This window comes from Alligator sinensis, unplaced genomic scaffold (genome assembly GCF_000455745.1).
Source record: "Alligator sinensis unplaced genomic scaffold, ASM45574v1 scaffold21_1, whole genome shotgun sequence".
NCBI lineage: Eukaryota > Metazoa > Chordata > Crocodylia > Alligatoridae > Alligator > Alligator sinensis.
In genome coordinates this window covers 286,325-302,315 of record NW_005842445.1, presented here as the reverse complement: position 1 = coordinate 302,315, position 15,991 = coordinate 286,325, and the positions used below count along the sequence as shown (strand labels likewise).

The 15,991-nt window shown below is 50.0% G+C and overlaps 1 protein-coding gene across 1 annotated transcript in view; it reads left to right on the top strand.

Annotated features, from left to right (window-relative positions):
- Nucleotides 1–3,143: 3,143 nt before the first annotated feature.
- The window catches only part of LOC112551378 (C-type lectin domain family 7 member A-like), a 37,819-nt gene continuing 24,971 nt past the window's right edge, over nt 3,144–15,991 (top strand). Inside the window, exons 1-4 of the mRNA XM_025212110.1 lie at nt 3,144–3,171; nt 3,505–3,605; nt 5,763–5,822; nt 7,959–8,020. Of these exons, the coding sequence (XP_025067895.1) occupies nt 3,144–3,171; nt 3,505–3,605; nt 5,763–5,822; nt 7,959–8,020 (251 nt within the window). The remainder of the gene's footprint in view (nt 3,172–3,504; nt 3,606–5,762; nt 5,823–7,958; nt 8,021–15,991) is intronic.

The following is a 15,991-nucleotide window of genomic DNA, read 5'->3' as shown; positions in this document are numbered from 1 at the left end:
GCAGGAATTCAGGAGTCATACAGGATCCTCTGCCCCACAGGGATGACATGAGAGAAGGGGCCAGGACACGTCTCTGTGCTGCTCTCTCTGCAGGAGAAGCTGGTCCATGTCCTCCTCCATTCAGACCTGGATCAAGACCACCTTGTGCTAGTCCTGGCCAAGGAGATGCTGCCAGGGCTCTGGATTCTAACCAGGGCCTCACTTCTCTGCCCTTCTTTGCCTCTTGGCTCCTTTATGCCCACAGGCTTCCCTCCTTCCTGGGACCAGCTCCCTAGTGTCCACGGCCCACTTATGTTTCCATGCTCCAGGCTGCTCCTGTTCTTGGTAAAACCAGCCCTCAGGTCCCAGGCCTGGAAAAATGTTATGGGTAGGCCACTCTCACACCCCCACATGCAAAGTGTTATTGGCATGGTGAGTGAAAACCTTTACCTGTAGGTCTCTCCTCACTGCTGGAAGAAGCTTCCTTTCCAGATGATGCCTTCACCTTCTGTGACCAGGCCAGCCATGTCATAGCTCTTCCTGGGTCCTCCCTAATCCTGGTCCTAGTGTCCAAGGGATGGCAGTACAGGGGACAGCAGTTCTCCTTCTTCCTGTCTCCTGTTGTCTTTAGGCTTCACAAGGCTTTCAAGGAGGTCAAAGTTTTCAATGGGCCTGGCCTCCTTTCTGTGCAGCTGGGACACATCTCAGGCAGGTCAGCTTCCTCCATGCTACTGTGAACCAGAATGTCGACTTCAAAGATGTGCCCCAGTTCACATCCATGCTGGTCTGTTCAGTGAAGACCAGCAGAGCCACAGGTGGTCATGGTCCGTGGACTCCAAATAAGCAATGTAGAAATCCACAGCATCCTCTGCAACTCTGCAGAGGCAACAGAGACAGCTCCAATCAGTGTGCAAGTGATACGCTCCCTTGACTCCCTGCCAAGCTACAGAGGTTTCTGGCCAGTCCTCCTGGGACCACATTGGCTGCAGCAACCTTGTCCTGCCTCCTGCAATTGCCCAGGGAACCTGGCAGTGATTTACCCTCACACTGTTCCCTTGCCCTGAGCAAGTGCCCTCAAGCAGTGACTGTGAGGAAAGGCAATCAGGGTCCCTAGTCCAGTCATGAACCGCCAAGACATCACCAACTCCTCAATCAGTGTAGACCAAAGAGTAGGTATGTAGTCTGGGTTTGGGATATGAGAGGAAGTGAGATTGGAGATCAGGGACAGGCTGAGTCAATGATGTCTGAAGAGTATGGGTGAAAGGGATGGTTCATGGTGGTAGACTGAGGAGTGGATGCGGCATGAGGACAGAGAATCAGGAGGTTGAAGAAAGGGTTGGAGGGACAGATGGGTGGTTGTGTTAGAAGGTGTGAGGGGCACACATCGCCCCTTCATGCTGAGACTGCAGAGGGGGATGGTTGGGTGAAGGATGGGCGGGTGTGTTTCCTACAGCAGATTAGACCATGTACTAGTTACTCCTGCCCCTGGCTGCCCTCCTCTCCATCTGGTGAGAGCACTGTCGCACCTCCCTTGGTGCCTCCAGGCCCCGCCCAGCCCAGCCCAGCCAAGCATACCCCAGCCCAGCCAGGCTTTGCATCCACCACCTCTTTTCCTGCCCCCAGAAGGAGGTCCAGCAGCCACGTGTCTCCATGGGATGTTTCTGTCTCCCACTCTGCAGCCCCTGTTGCTCTTGAAGCAGCTCTCGTGGGACCAGTCTTTGGTAGGAATATAACAGACTGGCACTTGGGAGCATTGGTTGTCCCTTGTTACGTAGTGCCAGGGCCCAGGTCATCCCTGAACATTATTATGTCAGAGATGCTTCGGCACACCTTCAGCCATGATTCCAGGTCATCTGCAGTCTGAAGCTTCATTGGTTGAGATTCCCCCCTAGGTATTTGCCCAAGACAGGGAGGCTGAGGGAGACAGGTGGTTTACTAGTCACCAGTGGTGCCTCTGCATGGTGGAGCATTGGGCCTGGAGACACTTCTGAGCAGTGCTGGGTGATAAAGGGGAAGGGAAGTTTAGAAAAAAGATGAGATTTTGGATCTACCATTCAGTAGCAGTGGGAGGAAGTTGTTTAGAGATCAGGTGAGTTCCAAGGCAGGGGCGATGCATAGGGGGTGCAAGTGGGTGCATGTGCACCCCCTGAGCGTGACAGCACAGCCCCTAAAAAAAGGCACTGCCAACAGTGTTAGCAGTGCCTGTGGGTGGTTGCTGCTTGAAAACCCACTGCCTACACTGCCAGTGGCATCTGCGGGCGGTCTACAATCCCCACTGGTCACTGCTGTCACTGCCGGCAGTGGCTGTGGGTGGTCATCAACCCTCGTTCGGCGGTTGCCACCCTGCCCTCCCAGCCACTGACATTGCTGGCTCTGTCTGTGGGAGCAACCCTGCTTACCGCCGCCTTGCTCCCGCCGCTCTTGCTGTCGTGCTCCTGCTACTGCCGTGACCCACCTTTCACCGGGGGCACGAGTCGTTCATGGTCCAAGGCACTAGAGATGGGACTCTAGAAAGGTGAGTAAGAAATGTCTAGATGGATAAGCAGGTGGGTTAAAGTTTGGAGTGGGGTGTGGGAAGATTGAATTAGAAGTTGTGCTATGTACATTAGCAGATTGGTACAAGCTCAATCTGTGACTGGAACTCAAAGGTGCAAAACTGTATGGGAATATCTGGTATGTTAGAGGATGACATATCCTGCTCTCTCACATCCTTCCCAGGCCTAATCTGTATGGGAAGGAAGGGACTCCATGGATTTCTCCAGTCCCAGGGTAACTGTGGGCCTCCCACTTCCTTATTCTTGCAAAGCAAGGGGCCAGACCCTGTAGGAAAGAGCCTCTAGCACCTGACCTTGCGCTGGCATCAAGTCCTTGAGCCTCAAGGAGCAGCTGCAGCATGATCTGTTTGAAACACAGTTGCTGTCCATGTCCCTTGTGTCATATGTGCCAGCGGTTGACTATTCCTGTGTCCCTCTTCTTTCCCCATCTCCCTACTCTCTCCTCCCTGTTCCTGGAGGTCTCCCCAGGCATCTCCTTCTTCCATCCAGCTCTTTCTCCCACACTGCACTGGACCTCCTGAGCTACATCTCCCATGTACCTCAATTCATTCACTCAGACTCATTCACTGCTCGGGGGCTCTGGAACTCAGCACCTCTGAGCAGGGAACCATGTTCTTGCCTTGCCCTGACTTCCCAGGTGAGAATTGGGCTCTAAGCCAATGACATATGAAAAAGCAAATAAGCTGGAGAGAGAGGCCAAGGAATCCCTGTGAGGGTCTCTGATGTCATAATGCTGTCATGACCCAATGATTGTGTGTGTGCTTCGGCACTGCAGAATTATTTCCCACCACATGGAACTTTCTTTGCACGGTGCAATTCACAGCTGCAGAGAGAAAACCCTGGGGCAAAAAGTTCCCACCAGGCGTATGCAAATTTGTGCCCCCTATTGGCTGTTTCTAAATTATTCCCACGTGGCAGCTAGCGATTGGCTTGCTAGCCGTATAAGAGGCTTGAGCGGTTTCTGCCCAAGCCGGAGATCTCCGAGAATCTCGGGAGGACCCTGAGATCCCCGATTCCGAGAATTCCGGGAGAAATCCGAGAGAATTCCATGATTACTTTGTGGACTTCTACGTAAATCTCTGACCGACTGGTGGTCTGATCAGCTACCAAGAATCTCTCCCCGTCACCGAACGATCCCGACATACCCCTACCCTGCGCGCTCGTCGAGAGTCATATTTCGGACTCTCATTTCGTTCGTTATCCAGAACTCTGTTCGTTTTGCGGAGCCTAGCAAACTCTGTGTGTGTGTGTCTCTTCGGTGGAGCCTAGCAAACTCCACATGTGTTCGTCTGTAACTGCAACGCAAGCAAGTCTTTCTGCCTGCACCGCGACCACCTACGGTGTAAGTAAAGTTTTCTTTGTTCAACTGCTACGAGTCCGTGCCTAATTCTAGTCTGTTGTGCTGAATTTCCCCGCCCACGTGCCCGGGCTGCTGGCCACAGCCCCTCGGCCCCAACATGATGACGAAGATGGGATTCGGGGAAAGCACGATGGAATTAGAATTAGTTGAGAACTGCCCTTGGCGAAGTGGGAAACGCGACGTGGCAAGCGTCGTGGAACTGGAGGCGCATATCGCTTACCACTGGGCGGGTGGAACGGGTGAAAGGTTTATCAGTGGACACCTTTTGCTGAAGGGAGAAGAGGGAGCTTCTGAAGACGGAGCCCCAAGAGAGAGGGAAGTGTATCTTCACCCCGCGGCATTCGGGTGTATAATGAATGATGAGCGGGTCCTGTTTAGGCCCCTCGAGACTGTGTCCCTTGCCAGAGTCAACCCGGCAAGCGCAGTAAACCCGACCCTCACCCAGGAGTGTGCCCATTGCTCGCGATGTGCTCGGGAGAGTGAAGAACCGGTGCCGATCGACCGGTTCACCCCCTTTATGGTGGCGTCTAGATTGAGGGGTTGCGAGCTTCCATCCGAGCTCCGTGAAGATCTGGAGATGGAGGAACGTGCCGCAGATGAGAGGGTAGCCCCGAGGTACGACAAGGGGAGAATGTTAACTGCAACTTTTTGTACTGTAACTGATCTAATGCAGAAAAATGCAAGTTTGAGAGCCCAGCTGCATATGGCTGTTCAAGCGGTCAAAGAGTATGCTGTGAAAGAAAATCTTGAGACGCCACTCCAAGATGGCACCGAGCAAAAGGGAGACCGCGTGGAAGAACCGGAAGAGAAGGGCGGAGCTTCAGAGGAACACGTGAGAGTTCGGCCGGCAACCCCGCCCACCAACGCAGCATCGCTTCCGGCGACCGTGCCTTCTTGCCGATGGGAGGGAGCATCGAGCGGAGGAGTGCATCCGCCCCTCCTGCCTGAAACAATAACAGCATCGATTCCTGCAGTAGCAGTTCATCCTAGAACAACAACCAGTTCTGAACCGGGAAGAAGCAAGCTTCTTGTTCAGGCAAGCTTCGTGGAGTAGAGGACATGTCACTGACATCGACATGGTGACGTTTAACATGTACTGGCCTATTCCACTTCCAGCGCTTGTTGCAGGACTAATCGGTCAAAAAGCCCACGCATGGCATGACGGACAGCCAGAACATACCAGCGCAGAGCAACTTATGCTAACGATTATCAGAGTCTCGTATTGAGCATGTGCACTGGGACTGACACCACTCCAGCAAATAAGACCATGGCCTCACCGTCATCTACAAAACCCTGGAGCCGTTCCAGTAACCACCCACAGCATAGATAGTTGTCTTGAGGTTTATGGGCGAAAGAACATCGTTGTCCTTCGGATTCTGCTTAACCCAATGGTTAATCAACCCGTGAGTAATCTTCTTCGTCAGTTGTCACGACTGCATATCCTGATGGAGCCAAGAATATCCAGCGATCGGGAACATCGACACCCGATCGAGGCTCAAGGCGCAAGGCATCGTGAATCTGATCTCCCACCATTGCCACAGAGAACACCAGAGGAGCGATTCATGTTTGGACTTCTACAGCGTTCTGGACTCAATAAGCGGCAACTTCGGATTTTAGGGGATGCGGGCCAATGGCAACTGGCGTATGAGTTAGGTTTTCATTATTTAGAAGAACTGGATGATGAATCCTCAATGCTTTCATCTTGTTGAGTGTACAAGAGAGGGTTGTCCAGAGTAGAGTTGTGTTCAAACACCTGTATTATATGTTTTGGGAGTGGTAGTGAGTTTAATTGACCGCCTTGTCGTGTGGTTCCATGTGAATTTTGTAATATTAGTGAAATAACTGTTTTAAGAGAATTCTTTTTACAGATCCAGAATTCAGAGTGCGTGGCGGAGAGAAGCCCCAAGAAGGACAACATCATCGAAGAAGTAAGGGCTTGACGCGCGACTTCACCATGACGCCCACTGAAGCCCTGATAGTTCAATTTTTTGTTATGAACCTGGTTATGTGTGTATGTGTTTGTGCCGGCTATTGTTTGGTTCGGTCCCTGGAGGACGAACTTCTTATGTTGTCTGATTTTGTGTTTACCCGTTTAGTTCAACAACCCGTTGTGAGAGCTTTCGACAACCTGAATGACGAGCATATAGTATAATTCAGCTGTGCCTTCAGCAAGGGGGGGATGTCATGACCCAATGATTGTGTGTGTGTTTTGGCACTGCAGAATTATTTCCAGCCACATGGAACTTTCTTTGCACGGTGCAATTCTCAGCTGCAGAGAGAAAACCCCAGTGCAAAAAGTTCCCGCCAGGCATATGCAAATTTGTGCCCCCTATTGGCTGTTTCTAAACTATTCCCATGTGGTGGCTAGCGATTGGCTTGGTCTTGTTAGCCGTATAAGAGGCTTGAGCAGTTTCCGCCCAAGCCGGAGATCTCCGAGAATCTCGGGAGGACCCCGAGATCCCCGATTCTGAGAATTCTGGGAGAAATCCGAGAGAATTCCAGAGAGAATTCCATGATTACTTCATGGACTTCTATGTAAATCTCGGACCGACTGGTGGTCTGATCAGCTATCAAGAATCTCTCCCCGTCACCAAGCGATCCCGACGTACCTCTACCCTGCGCGCTCGTTGAGAGTCATATTTCGGACTTTCATTTCGTTATCCAGAGCTCTGTACGGTTCGTTTTGCGGAGTCTAGCAAACTCCATGTGTGTGTGTCTTCGGTGGAGCCTAGCAAACTCCACGTGTGTTTGTCTGTAACTGCAACGCAAGCAAGTCTTTCTGCCTGCACCGCGACCACCTACGGTGTAAGTAAAGTTTTCTTTGTTCAACCGCTATGAGTCCGTGCCTAATTCTAGTCCGTTGTGCCGAATTTCCCCGCCCACGTGCCCGGGCTGCTGGCCACAGCCCCTCGGCCCCAACAAATGCCACCACGTAATTGGGAGGTGGTTTTGACCACGAGTCCCAAAGCCCTGGCCTGGGGTGACCAGAGGACAGGGATACTCCTGCCAGCCAGTCTGGGTGGGTGGGACCCCAGGATGATTCATGCTGCAGCGACTTCTTGATAAGAAAGAGTCTGTGGGGTGAGAATGACAAGTGCCATCCCCGGAGCTCCTTTGTTGATCCAAACCTTGTAATTGACTTTATGTGGCCGAGTTTAGCTTATTCCCCTCAGTATGAGACATTCAAAAGGTCTCATCAGTGGCATCTGCAGGAGCCTCTCAGTCTTCTTTCCAATAACTCTCCTGACCTGGGGACACACAGCCGCAGCATAATCCACCTGGGATCCAGTCCCCTCACACATTACCCCTATGGTCATGTCTGTGTCTCCTGGTCCTCTGGAGCCAGGGCTTTGTGACTCAGTAACTCTACTTCCGGGATGCTGATGTCATAATGCCACCAGCATCCAATTCTTAATCTGCCACCCAGTCATTTGCCTTCTGGGACCTCCTTGCCTTGCATGCAGTACAGGTCTTACCAAGGGGAAGTCAGCCCCAGATAGTGGTGCAGGTTTTCAGGGCTGCTGGCCACAGGAGTCGAAGAATTATAGAGACACAGAATCTGGGGCCTTGAGGGATGGTGGGGGCCATCTAGTCCCACTCCTGTGTGAAGAAATCCCTAGCTCTGCAAGGGAAGAATTCAGGCTGGCCTTGAAGTTTGAACTGTTTGAATTGAGATTCACCAGCTGGCAGTGGGTGAGAGGAGGGGGACCGAAAATCTTTGGCTGACTGATAGCATTTGTATGTATACTGCTGGATCTCCCAAGATCATCCTATCTTCAGGGACCAGCCATCCCTTATTGGGATGATCACAGCAATGTGATCATCAAGACCCTGTCCTGGGCTGAATGACTCTGGTACAGCATTTTTCCTTGGTTTCCCTGAATACGGTCAAGTATCATCCTAGTATCAGGGGCAGGGATTTGGGTTTTCCATTCAATGTGGAAAAATACAGGAAACCATGGGTTTCCCCTTGCAGCCTGGCAGAACTGCAGGCTGCAAGGAGCTGGTGGTAGCAGGATGCAGGGGACACTACGTGCACTACATTTATGTGTGCGTGTGCCTAGGTGCACATGGCTGGGAAAAAGGTCAGGCAGCAGTGGAGAGCAGCTGCCCCAGCCACCTACAGGTAAGTTAATTGGGGGGAGGCGTTGGGGGCATAAGGGATGTGGATGGAGGGGGCAGATTGAGGTCCCCATGGTGAGGGAGGGATTTGGGCAGGGTTGGTAGCTGGTGATGGTGCAGGGGGTGCTGCCCAGCTGCGTTGGTGTGTGGATTGGGGGCCAGGGTGGGAATGCACAGCTGTGGGGCCCAGCTGAGGAGAAAGATGGAGCCATGGGTGGTGCATCCAGGGGGCTGGCCATGCGGGCTGGCTTCCTGCCACTGCATGCACTCATGGGGAGGGGGCCAAGGGGAAGCAGGTGCTCGCCCCAGATTTGTGCATGGGGTAGATGTGGGCTGCCTGCTGGCAGGCTCACGGCTGCCTTCCCTGCTGCCCTCCCCCAGGGGGACACCTATGTCACCATGATGAGTTGCCCTTTGCTCACCCAGTAGCAGTGGCCATGGAGGTGGTACAGAGTTATGCCCCCCGTTGCTGCTGGATGGGCAGGAGGTGCCTCACCATGGCAGTGTGGCTGGAGCAGGGCTCCTTGTGGCAGCAGCACCAAGTCTCCCCACCGTCCAATGCTGGCTCCTGCCCATTGGCATGCCGAGACCCTGGCGGGAAGGCAGCTGGGCAGGCAGCCCACTTCCTCCCCTACCCTCCAGGGGCTCTGCTTGGTTCTGCTCTGACTGTGCCACCCAGGGGGGGCAGAGGCAGGTATCTATGGGACTAGGTCCTACTTTTCCACTTGCAAAAGGGAGCCTGTCTCTTCTTTCATTTACCCACTACTGTTCTTGTTAAACGATAACAGAGGAAAACAGAAGTGTGGTAGGGGTGATAATCCACTAAAATGGGGTGAAGATTTAGTTGTCAAAATATTTTTAAAAATCTTTTTAATTGCAGTAAACTTTTCCAAGCAGCTATACCTGAAAAGCATAATTCCCTCCATGAATGTAGTTGAACCCTACCAGATTCAACTTTTGGAGATGTCCTACTTCAATCCTGTATGTCTCTAATAAGGACTACTGTAGGAAGGCAAACTGGGAAGAATTCAATTTGAGCTCTTAGGCATATTCAAGAGAACAAATACTTGCTAAAGGGATCAGTGGTATTCTTCAAAACCATCCTAACTCTTGTCCTAATTACCTTCCCAAAAGAACTCATAATCAGGAATAACCTAAACATCTCACCAAGTAGTGCCTGCAATGCATTGCTTTTCTAGCATTTATCTGCTGGCTGTATATATCATTTTTTAAGGTCAGGGGGAGCTCAGTGATGATTAAAGATATATTTTTGTTGAATTTGGTGCACTCTGACATTCACTGAGACATCTGACTATTCTGAACTTCTGATTTCCACTGGGATTCAGGCATGTAAATATAAAAATCTTAATGCCAGGTGAGTCTTAAATCATCTGTATCAATTTAAGAAGGAAGGTAACATCCATTTATATTCTGGGATAGAATGAAGCCAAGACACTCTTTACCTCACAATAGAATATTAGGGTTTTGGTGCTAATTTTTCAATTATGTTTCTTAAATTTATTTTATGTACTTGTGTATGTTTTTCTCATCAGCAGTTTTCTCACTAGTAAATGACAGCTTTAGTGAAGGGATTTGGCTTCCAAATCAGTAAATTAAGGAACTAGGAAATCTTAGTTCAATATGGCAAATCTCTTAGTTTTGATAAGAAATCCTGGAACTGTTTGTTGTTACACTTTCAGTTAAAATTTTTCAAAATCAGTTGTGTCCTGGGACTTTCTGAATTTCCAATCCCTTTTTCTTATTCATAGTGCAAAAGGATTTTCAAGCTTCCCCCGTACATCAAATTCAATGCCAGGTGCCAGGGGCCTGCATGCGGTGTGGCAAGTGCACAGCTGCTGTATGGGGGAAAGCTAATCAGCTTCCCCTGTGCAGCAAGTTCAAAGCCATGTACCCATAGCCCTGTACACAGGACTGCATGTTTCCAACTTTGAACTTGGTGGTGCAGGTGGGGCTAAGGATCATGATCCCAGGTTACACCTGTGCTGGAAATAGAAAAAGTGAGATTGGCATCTGATGTGTTTCCTGCTATGCACATGTAGCATGGCAGGAGATGCGGGTGTTGGGATCAGATCCCAAGACACAAAATTGCTCAGACAACAGGCAGTGCTAACTCAGCACTTGACATTTAGTTGAATCCAAAGCCAATATAATTCTGACACACAACTCTTCAGTGGCTGAGAAAAATCCTGTTTTTTTTCAGGATTTATTTGCCTTTGAATCAAAGAATCGGGGAAAAAGGTTTTGGAGGATTCAAAAGATTTTTAAAAATGTTCTGGAGAATCTAAAGTCCAATAAATTTCATTTTTGCTCAAACAAAATTCTTCCAAAGGGATCAAAGGTCATGTTTTTCTTGTGGGTGGTCAACATTGGTCACAGACACGTGCGCTACATTGACACAGGAACAGATTTCAGTTGAGAAATGGACATTTTTCATTCCAAGCAACGCACAGGAAAACAGCCCATTCAGAACATTTCCTGTTCTTGTTTTTAATACAGACAATAGAGCATGAGCTCGAGGCTTTTGTAAAGGATCTAGCATCACCTATTGTTACCAATCTCTTTTGATGTTTTGTTTCCTTTAAGAAGCAGAAGAAGGTGATACAGTGCAGGAGCTAGATATCACACCATAATACATACAGACAGTTGTTTTTCTTTGAGCAGTTCAGCTGCCGCACTGCAAGGCCTGTCGATCAGTGCAATGCTCTACAGTCCCTGGGGCTTTTGCACCCCCCCTGATATGAACCACATCTGAGCAGTGACTGTGGGTAGCCTCTCCTACAAACGATTCTGCTAGGTGCTCTGAGGTTTAAGAATCAGCAAGTTGGGCAGAGAGCTCAAGAATAAGCCTCACAAATCATGTGAAGACCTTACCCCAGCAGCTCACGTCCTGTTGAGCCCCTGACCCGTAGGTTCAAGGGTACTACTTTGTGCAGGTGCACAGGTGGAGCAATCTTGTAACCATTGCAGCCTGCTCTGAGTCACACTTGACAGGAGCAGCGACACTGCGGCCAGAAAGCTCAGAGATCGCAGCTCCACTGTGGTTTCCAGTACTTGCTGCTTCAACCCCTTTAGCCAGTGATGTGCAATGTGGGTGGTGTGCTGTACACCTAGCTATTTCTGTCTCAGCTATGAGCGCTTCTGCAATTTTACTATGGTTATTCTGGGCCAGATAGATGGTGGAAATAAGCCTAGCTTGATTGAACTCATTAGAGCTAGGTTTACTGACACTAGCTGAAAGTTTGGCCTACAACTCTGACAGCGTTTAGAAACAGGAAAGTATTTCCATGCAACCCCAGTGCCATAACACATGCTAACATTGGTGCTATTTTTTGCATTGAAAATTCAAATTTATGACATATTTATGACATTTCTTCTACGAAATAGGTAGGAGAAACCAAACAACAACTGCATACCAGAATGAACGCACACCAAAAATCTATCAAAGACAAAAATACCCTATTACCTGTAAGTGGACACTTCTCACAAGACAACCACTCTCTCTCCAATCTCTCAGTTCTGATCCTCAAAGGGAATTTAAAAACCATCTTTTGTAGATAAGCCTATGAATTTCACTTCATAGATCTACTGCATACAAGAAATCATGGAGTAAATCTAGACCTTGGGTTAATGGCACATTATAATTTGCCTGCCATCTGATAACCTCAGGTAACCTGTCTGCATTTTACCAGCTACGTTCTATCACCAGTTCAGTATTTTCCCTTTTCCCCCACCCCACTTATCTGTCTCAGACCTGTTGTCTCCCATCCCTCTGATCCTCACTGCCATGCATTTGCTTTTTCACAGACCTGCATTTTGCATATTGTCTTCTGTTCTACCCAGGAGACCACCAGCAGACTCTCTCTATGCCGGAAGAAGGGTGTTTGTGCCTGAAAGCTTGCAAAGAAAAAATTCCCAACTATTTAGCTGGTCTAAGAAAAAGTATTGCATCTACCCAAAGAACCTTGCCTGCAAATATATGACAGACTTCCCGAGCGGAGTGGAGTACTCCACACCCCTCTGCTGTGGTTTTCTTCAAAATTTGCAGATCTGAGCCTGGGTTGAGGTGCAGATCTCTATATGGGCAGGCAGTTTTTATTTGAGGACTCCATGGGACTGATTTTAGCAGATCCAAGATGACTATTCGAGGCACTGTTCCAGGAACCCATCACAAGAATTCTGCTAAACTATGGCATAATTTCCTGGTAGGAACTGAAAGGTACTTTTGCAAAATGAAAAAAAAAGTGTTGGGTTTTTGGGAGTTTTCTCCCCAGTTGAGGACACAAAGCCGAAGCCTGGGTAAGTGCATACAAAATTGGACTGTGTTACAAATAGGCCCTGTCTATAGCATGTGTGTGTGATCATCAACAGCCATAAAATGATCATTTTACCAAGGCAGGTATTTGTGCTGGGGAGAACCGCTATTGGATAAACTCCGCTGTTGGGGGAGGGATATGGATAATCTTTCAGGCACTAAATAGGGACCTGAAGAAGGTACTTGGTACCCAAATCTTGTCTATGTCACTCCCTGTCAAAGCCTGTGGTCAGTCAGGCCTGGCTGGGACAAGCTCTTGAGTCTTTACACCTGACCTTGATGTCAGGCCAATGCAACAGCCCCAGTTTTCTGTAACTGCTTTGGATGCTTAGAGCACTGCTCAGCCCCTTTAAGCACACCTGCAGCCTCAGGCTCCCACCAGGCATTGAGGAGAGCCTCAGTCTGCTCTGGCAAGCCTCATATTCACTGCTGTCTCTGATTCTCCTGATTCCTGATGTGGCTTTGGCTTTCCCTGACCCTGCTCTTCAGTCTTCCCTGGAAATCAGCACCCAGCTTTCTGGTTCTTCTGGCTTCTCATCTCAGTTTCCACCCTGGACTGTCTTTTGTCCCTCCCTTTTGGCTTTCCAGGGACCTGGGCCCATGTCTTGTGCTCCATTAATCCTGACACCAACCTGTCGCCTCAGTAACTGGTCCCCCTGACCTAGCTGATCTCCTGGTTTGCCTTCAGTACCGCCCCACTGGCCTGGCCACCTATGTCCCACCTGAAACCGTGCATGTCCATCTATAAGGTTGGTCAAGTAGAAGATATTACCCACACAAACCTGGCCCCTGCTATTTCCCCTGCACCATCATGGCAACAGCATCCCTCCACTACCTTCTACCAAGGTCAGTTTTCCTGTTGGCAACCCTCTCCTCCATTTATCTCCCCACATTTTAGGAGCCCTACTGAGGAATGAGAGTTGTTTTGCTGCCATCTGGAGGACAGTGTAGCCCAAGCTAAAACACTTGTTAACTAGCCGGAGGTAGCTGGATCAGCGGGGGAAAACCAAGAATGGGCTTTCTAGGCTGTGTGTGCTGGAGCTCAATGGGGGATGTGACCCCTCAGTCCCTTGGGACACTGCTGGGCTTTACATGCCTCAGGGCTCAGACTCTGTTGTTCCTTGACCACTGAAGGAGATGGCACCAGCCAGAGAGACTGATGGAAGATGAAGCCTTTCACATCCTCCACCATGTTCATAGATTCATAGATGCTAGGGTCAGAAGGGACCTCAATAGATCATCGAGTCTGATCCCCTGCATAGGCAGGAAAGAGTAGTGGGTTCAGATGAAAGAGTGCTGGGGTCAGATGTTCTTGGCGTCGCAGGTGTTGAGCTAAGGAATGAAAGGAAAGGGACAGCCTATGCCAGGAGCAGGCAATGATTTCTGCTGGAGGGCAACTTAACGAGTTTTGGTGAGCTGCTGGGGGCTGCAAGGTTAGCCCCGCCCCTTGACAGGTGCCCCATCCCCTGGTTGCCATCTTGGGACCTGAAGTCCCACCCCCTAACCCCTGCCCTTCTCCATGAGAAGTCCCTCCCCTTGCCCCATAAATACTTCTTTTGGGAGGTGGGTTTGCCATCCTGGAACCAGGAAAAGAACCAATTCATTTACTAAAAATCAAACATACTATAACATATTTTAATGTTATTAAAAATGTTTTTGTCCTGATTTACATGTGTTTGCATAGTGTATATAGAAGTGATAGCATAATAGCTCAAAGTAAAGTCTTACTTTTGTATATTGTGTGTGGGGGTGTGTGGGGTGTGGTGTGGGAGGTGGGTATGGGGTGTGTGTGTGGGATTTGTTGGGGGGTGCTTGTATGGGGGGCTGTGAAGGGGTGTGAGGTTGTGGGAGTGTGTTTGGGTGGTTGTGGGGTTTGTGGGGGTCTGTGTCTGGGTGGGTGTAGAGTTTGTAGATGGGTGTGGGACCCCCACCACACCTTCCCCCCCTGCCCAGGGCACATAGCCCCCGCCGCTAGTGACAGCATCAGCAGCAGCAGGCAGGGGGCCTCAGGGCAGTCACAGCCCATGGCAGGCAGAGACCCATGGCGGTGTGTGGCTCTGGGTGAGTCCTGGGACCTGCATGTGGTGGCACAGAGCTCACCTGGCCCAATGGCGTGAGACTCCTGGTTTAAAATTTTTGGAAGCGATTGTGTCATGGGACTTCCTGAATTTCCAACTCCTTTTCTTATTTGTAGTGCACAAGTATTTTCAATTCAAGCTTCCCCTAAGCATCAAGTTCAAGGCTGAGCACCAACAGCCTGTATGCAGGGTTGTAAGTGTGTGGCTGCAGCGCAAGAGAGTGATCAGCTTTTCCATGTGGCAGGTTCATAGCCATGTGCCCACAGCCCTGCCTGCAGGGTTGCAGGTGGCCAGATTTGAACTTGCTGGTACAAGTGGAATCAAGAATCATGATCCTACACTGCTCCTGTGCTGGCAAGTAGAAAGGGTGCAGTTGGGATGTGATCCCTGATCCCAAATTTGTGTGTCCTGCCATGCATGTGTGGCACAGCAGGACATACGATTGTCGGGATCTGATCCCATCACACCATTAAAGTAATGTCTGCCAGGGGGCTAAATCACACAATTATTCATACAACCGACAGTGCTCACCCAGAACTTGGCATATGGCTAAATCTAGAACCAACCTAATTCTGACATTCAACTCTTCAATGGCTGCAATTATACTATGAGTGAAATCTTGATTTTATTCCCCCACACCTGTGTTTAGCTGCTTCCCTACTTCTCACCATGCCCTGGTCCAGGTCTGTGCAGTATGCCCCAGCTGTATTCCCCACACCTTGGCTGTCACCCACTCTGTATGGCTCTGTGCACTTGTGTAGGAGCAGCACATCTCAGAGCTGCAGCGGAAACTTTCAGTGCAGTTTGTGCTGGACAGGGGACAGGCCATCAGTCTTCCTGTCCTGGGAGGGCTGGGCTGTTCAAGCAGAAGGTGGTGACTATAAACCCATTGTGTCTCATGACCTCTGAGCTCCTGTCTCTGTGCACACCCACACTCACACAGTTCACCAGTTCTCAGGACACACCGCTCTTCATTCTGCTTCTGAACCCTGGCCACTGCTCCCCATCCTGGAGACCCACGCAGGTATCCCTTCCACTGGGCCCCAGGGCTGTCGTAGCTGTAAGAGAGCATCAGGGTGGGGAGGATTTATCTGTCCTATGCTGGATGGAGGAGGATTTATTTCCAAAGACTCGGGTCAGTTTGGGGATGAGTCACAGGTCAAGGGAACTGTGTTGATTTGGAGGGCAGGCTGCCTGGGTGTGCACAGAAAGGCTGAATTTTAGATGGCCAGAGGCAGCACTGCCATATGACAGTGACACTCTCTGCCACTCACTGAGGGAGCTGTAACCTCAGAAAGCAAAATGGTGGGTTCAGGACAAGCACCAACACATATGTCAGGTCATGTTTGTGTGTAGTGGGAGTGGGGAAATGTTGGAGGGACTGAGATCACTGGAAAGACTTTGCTTTCTAGTCTGCTGTGGCTGCACTGGCTCTGGAGATCACTGCACTGCTCCCAAATGCACCGAACTGCCAAGTGCTTGTCACAGCTGGCTGGGAATATTGTCAGAGGTCTTCTCCGTCTCTTTTGTCTCATGGGAGCGGTGAGGCTCTTGCCACTACAGG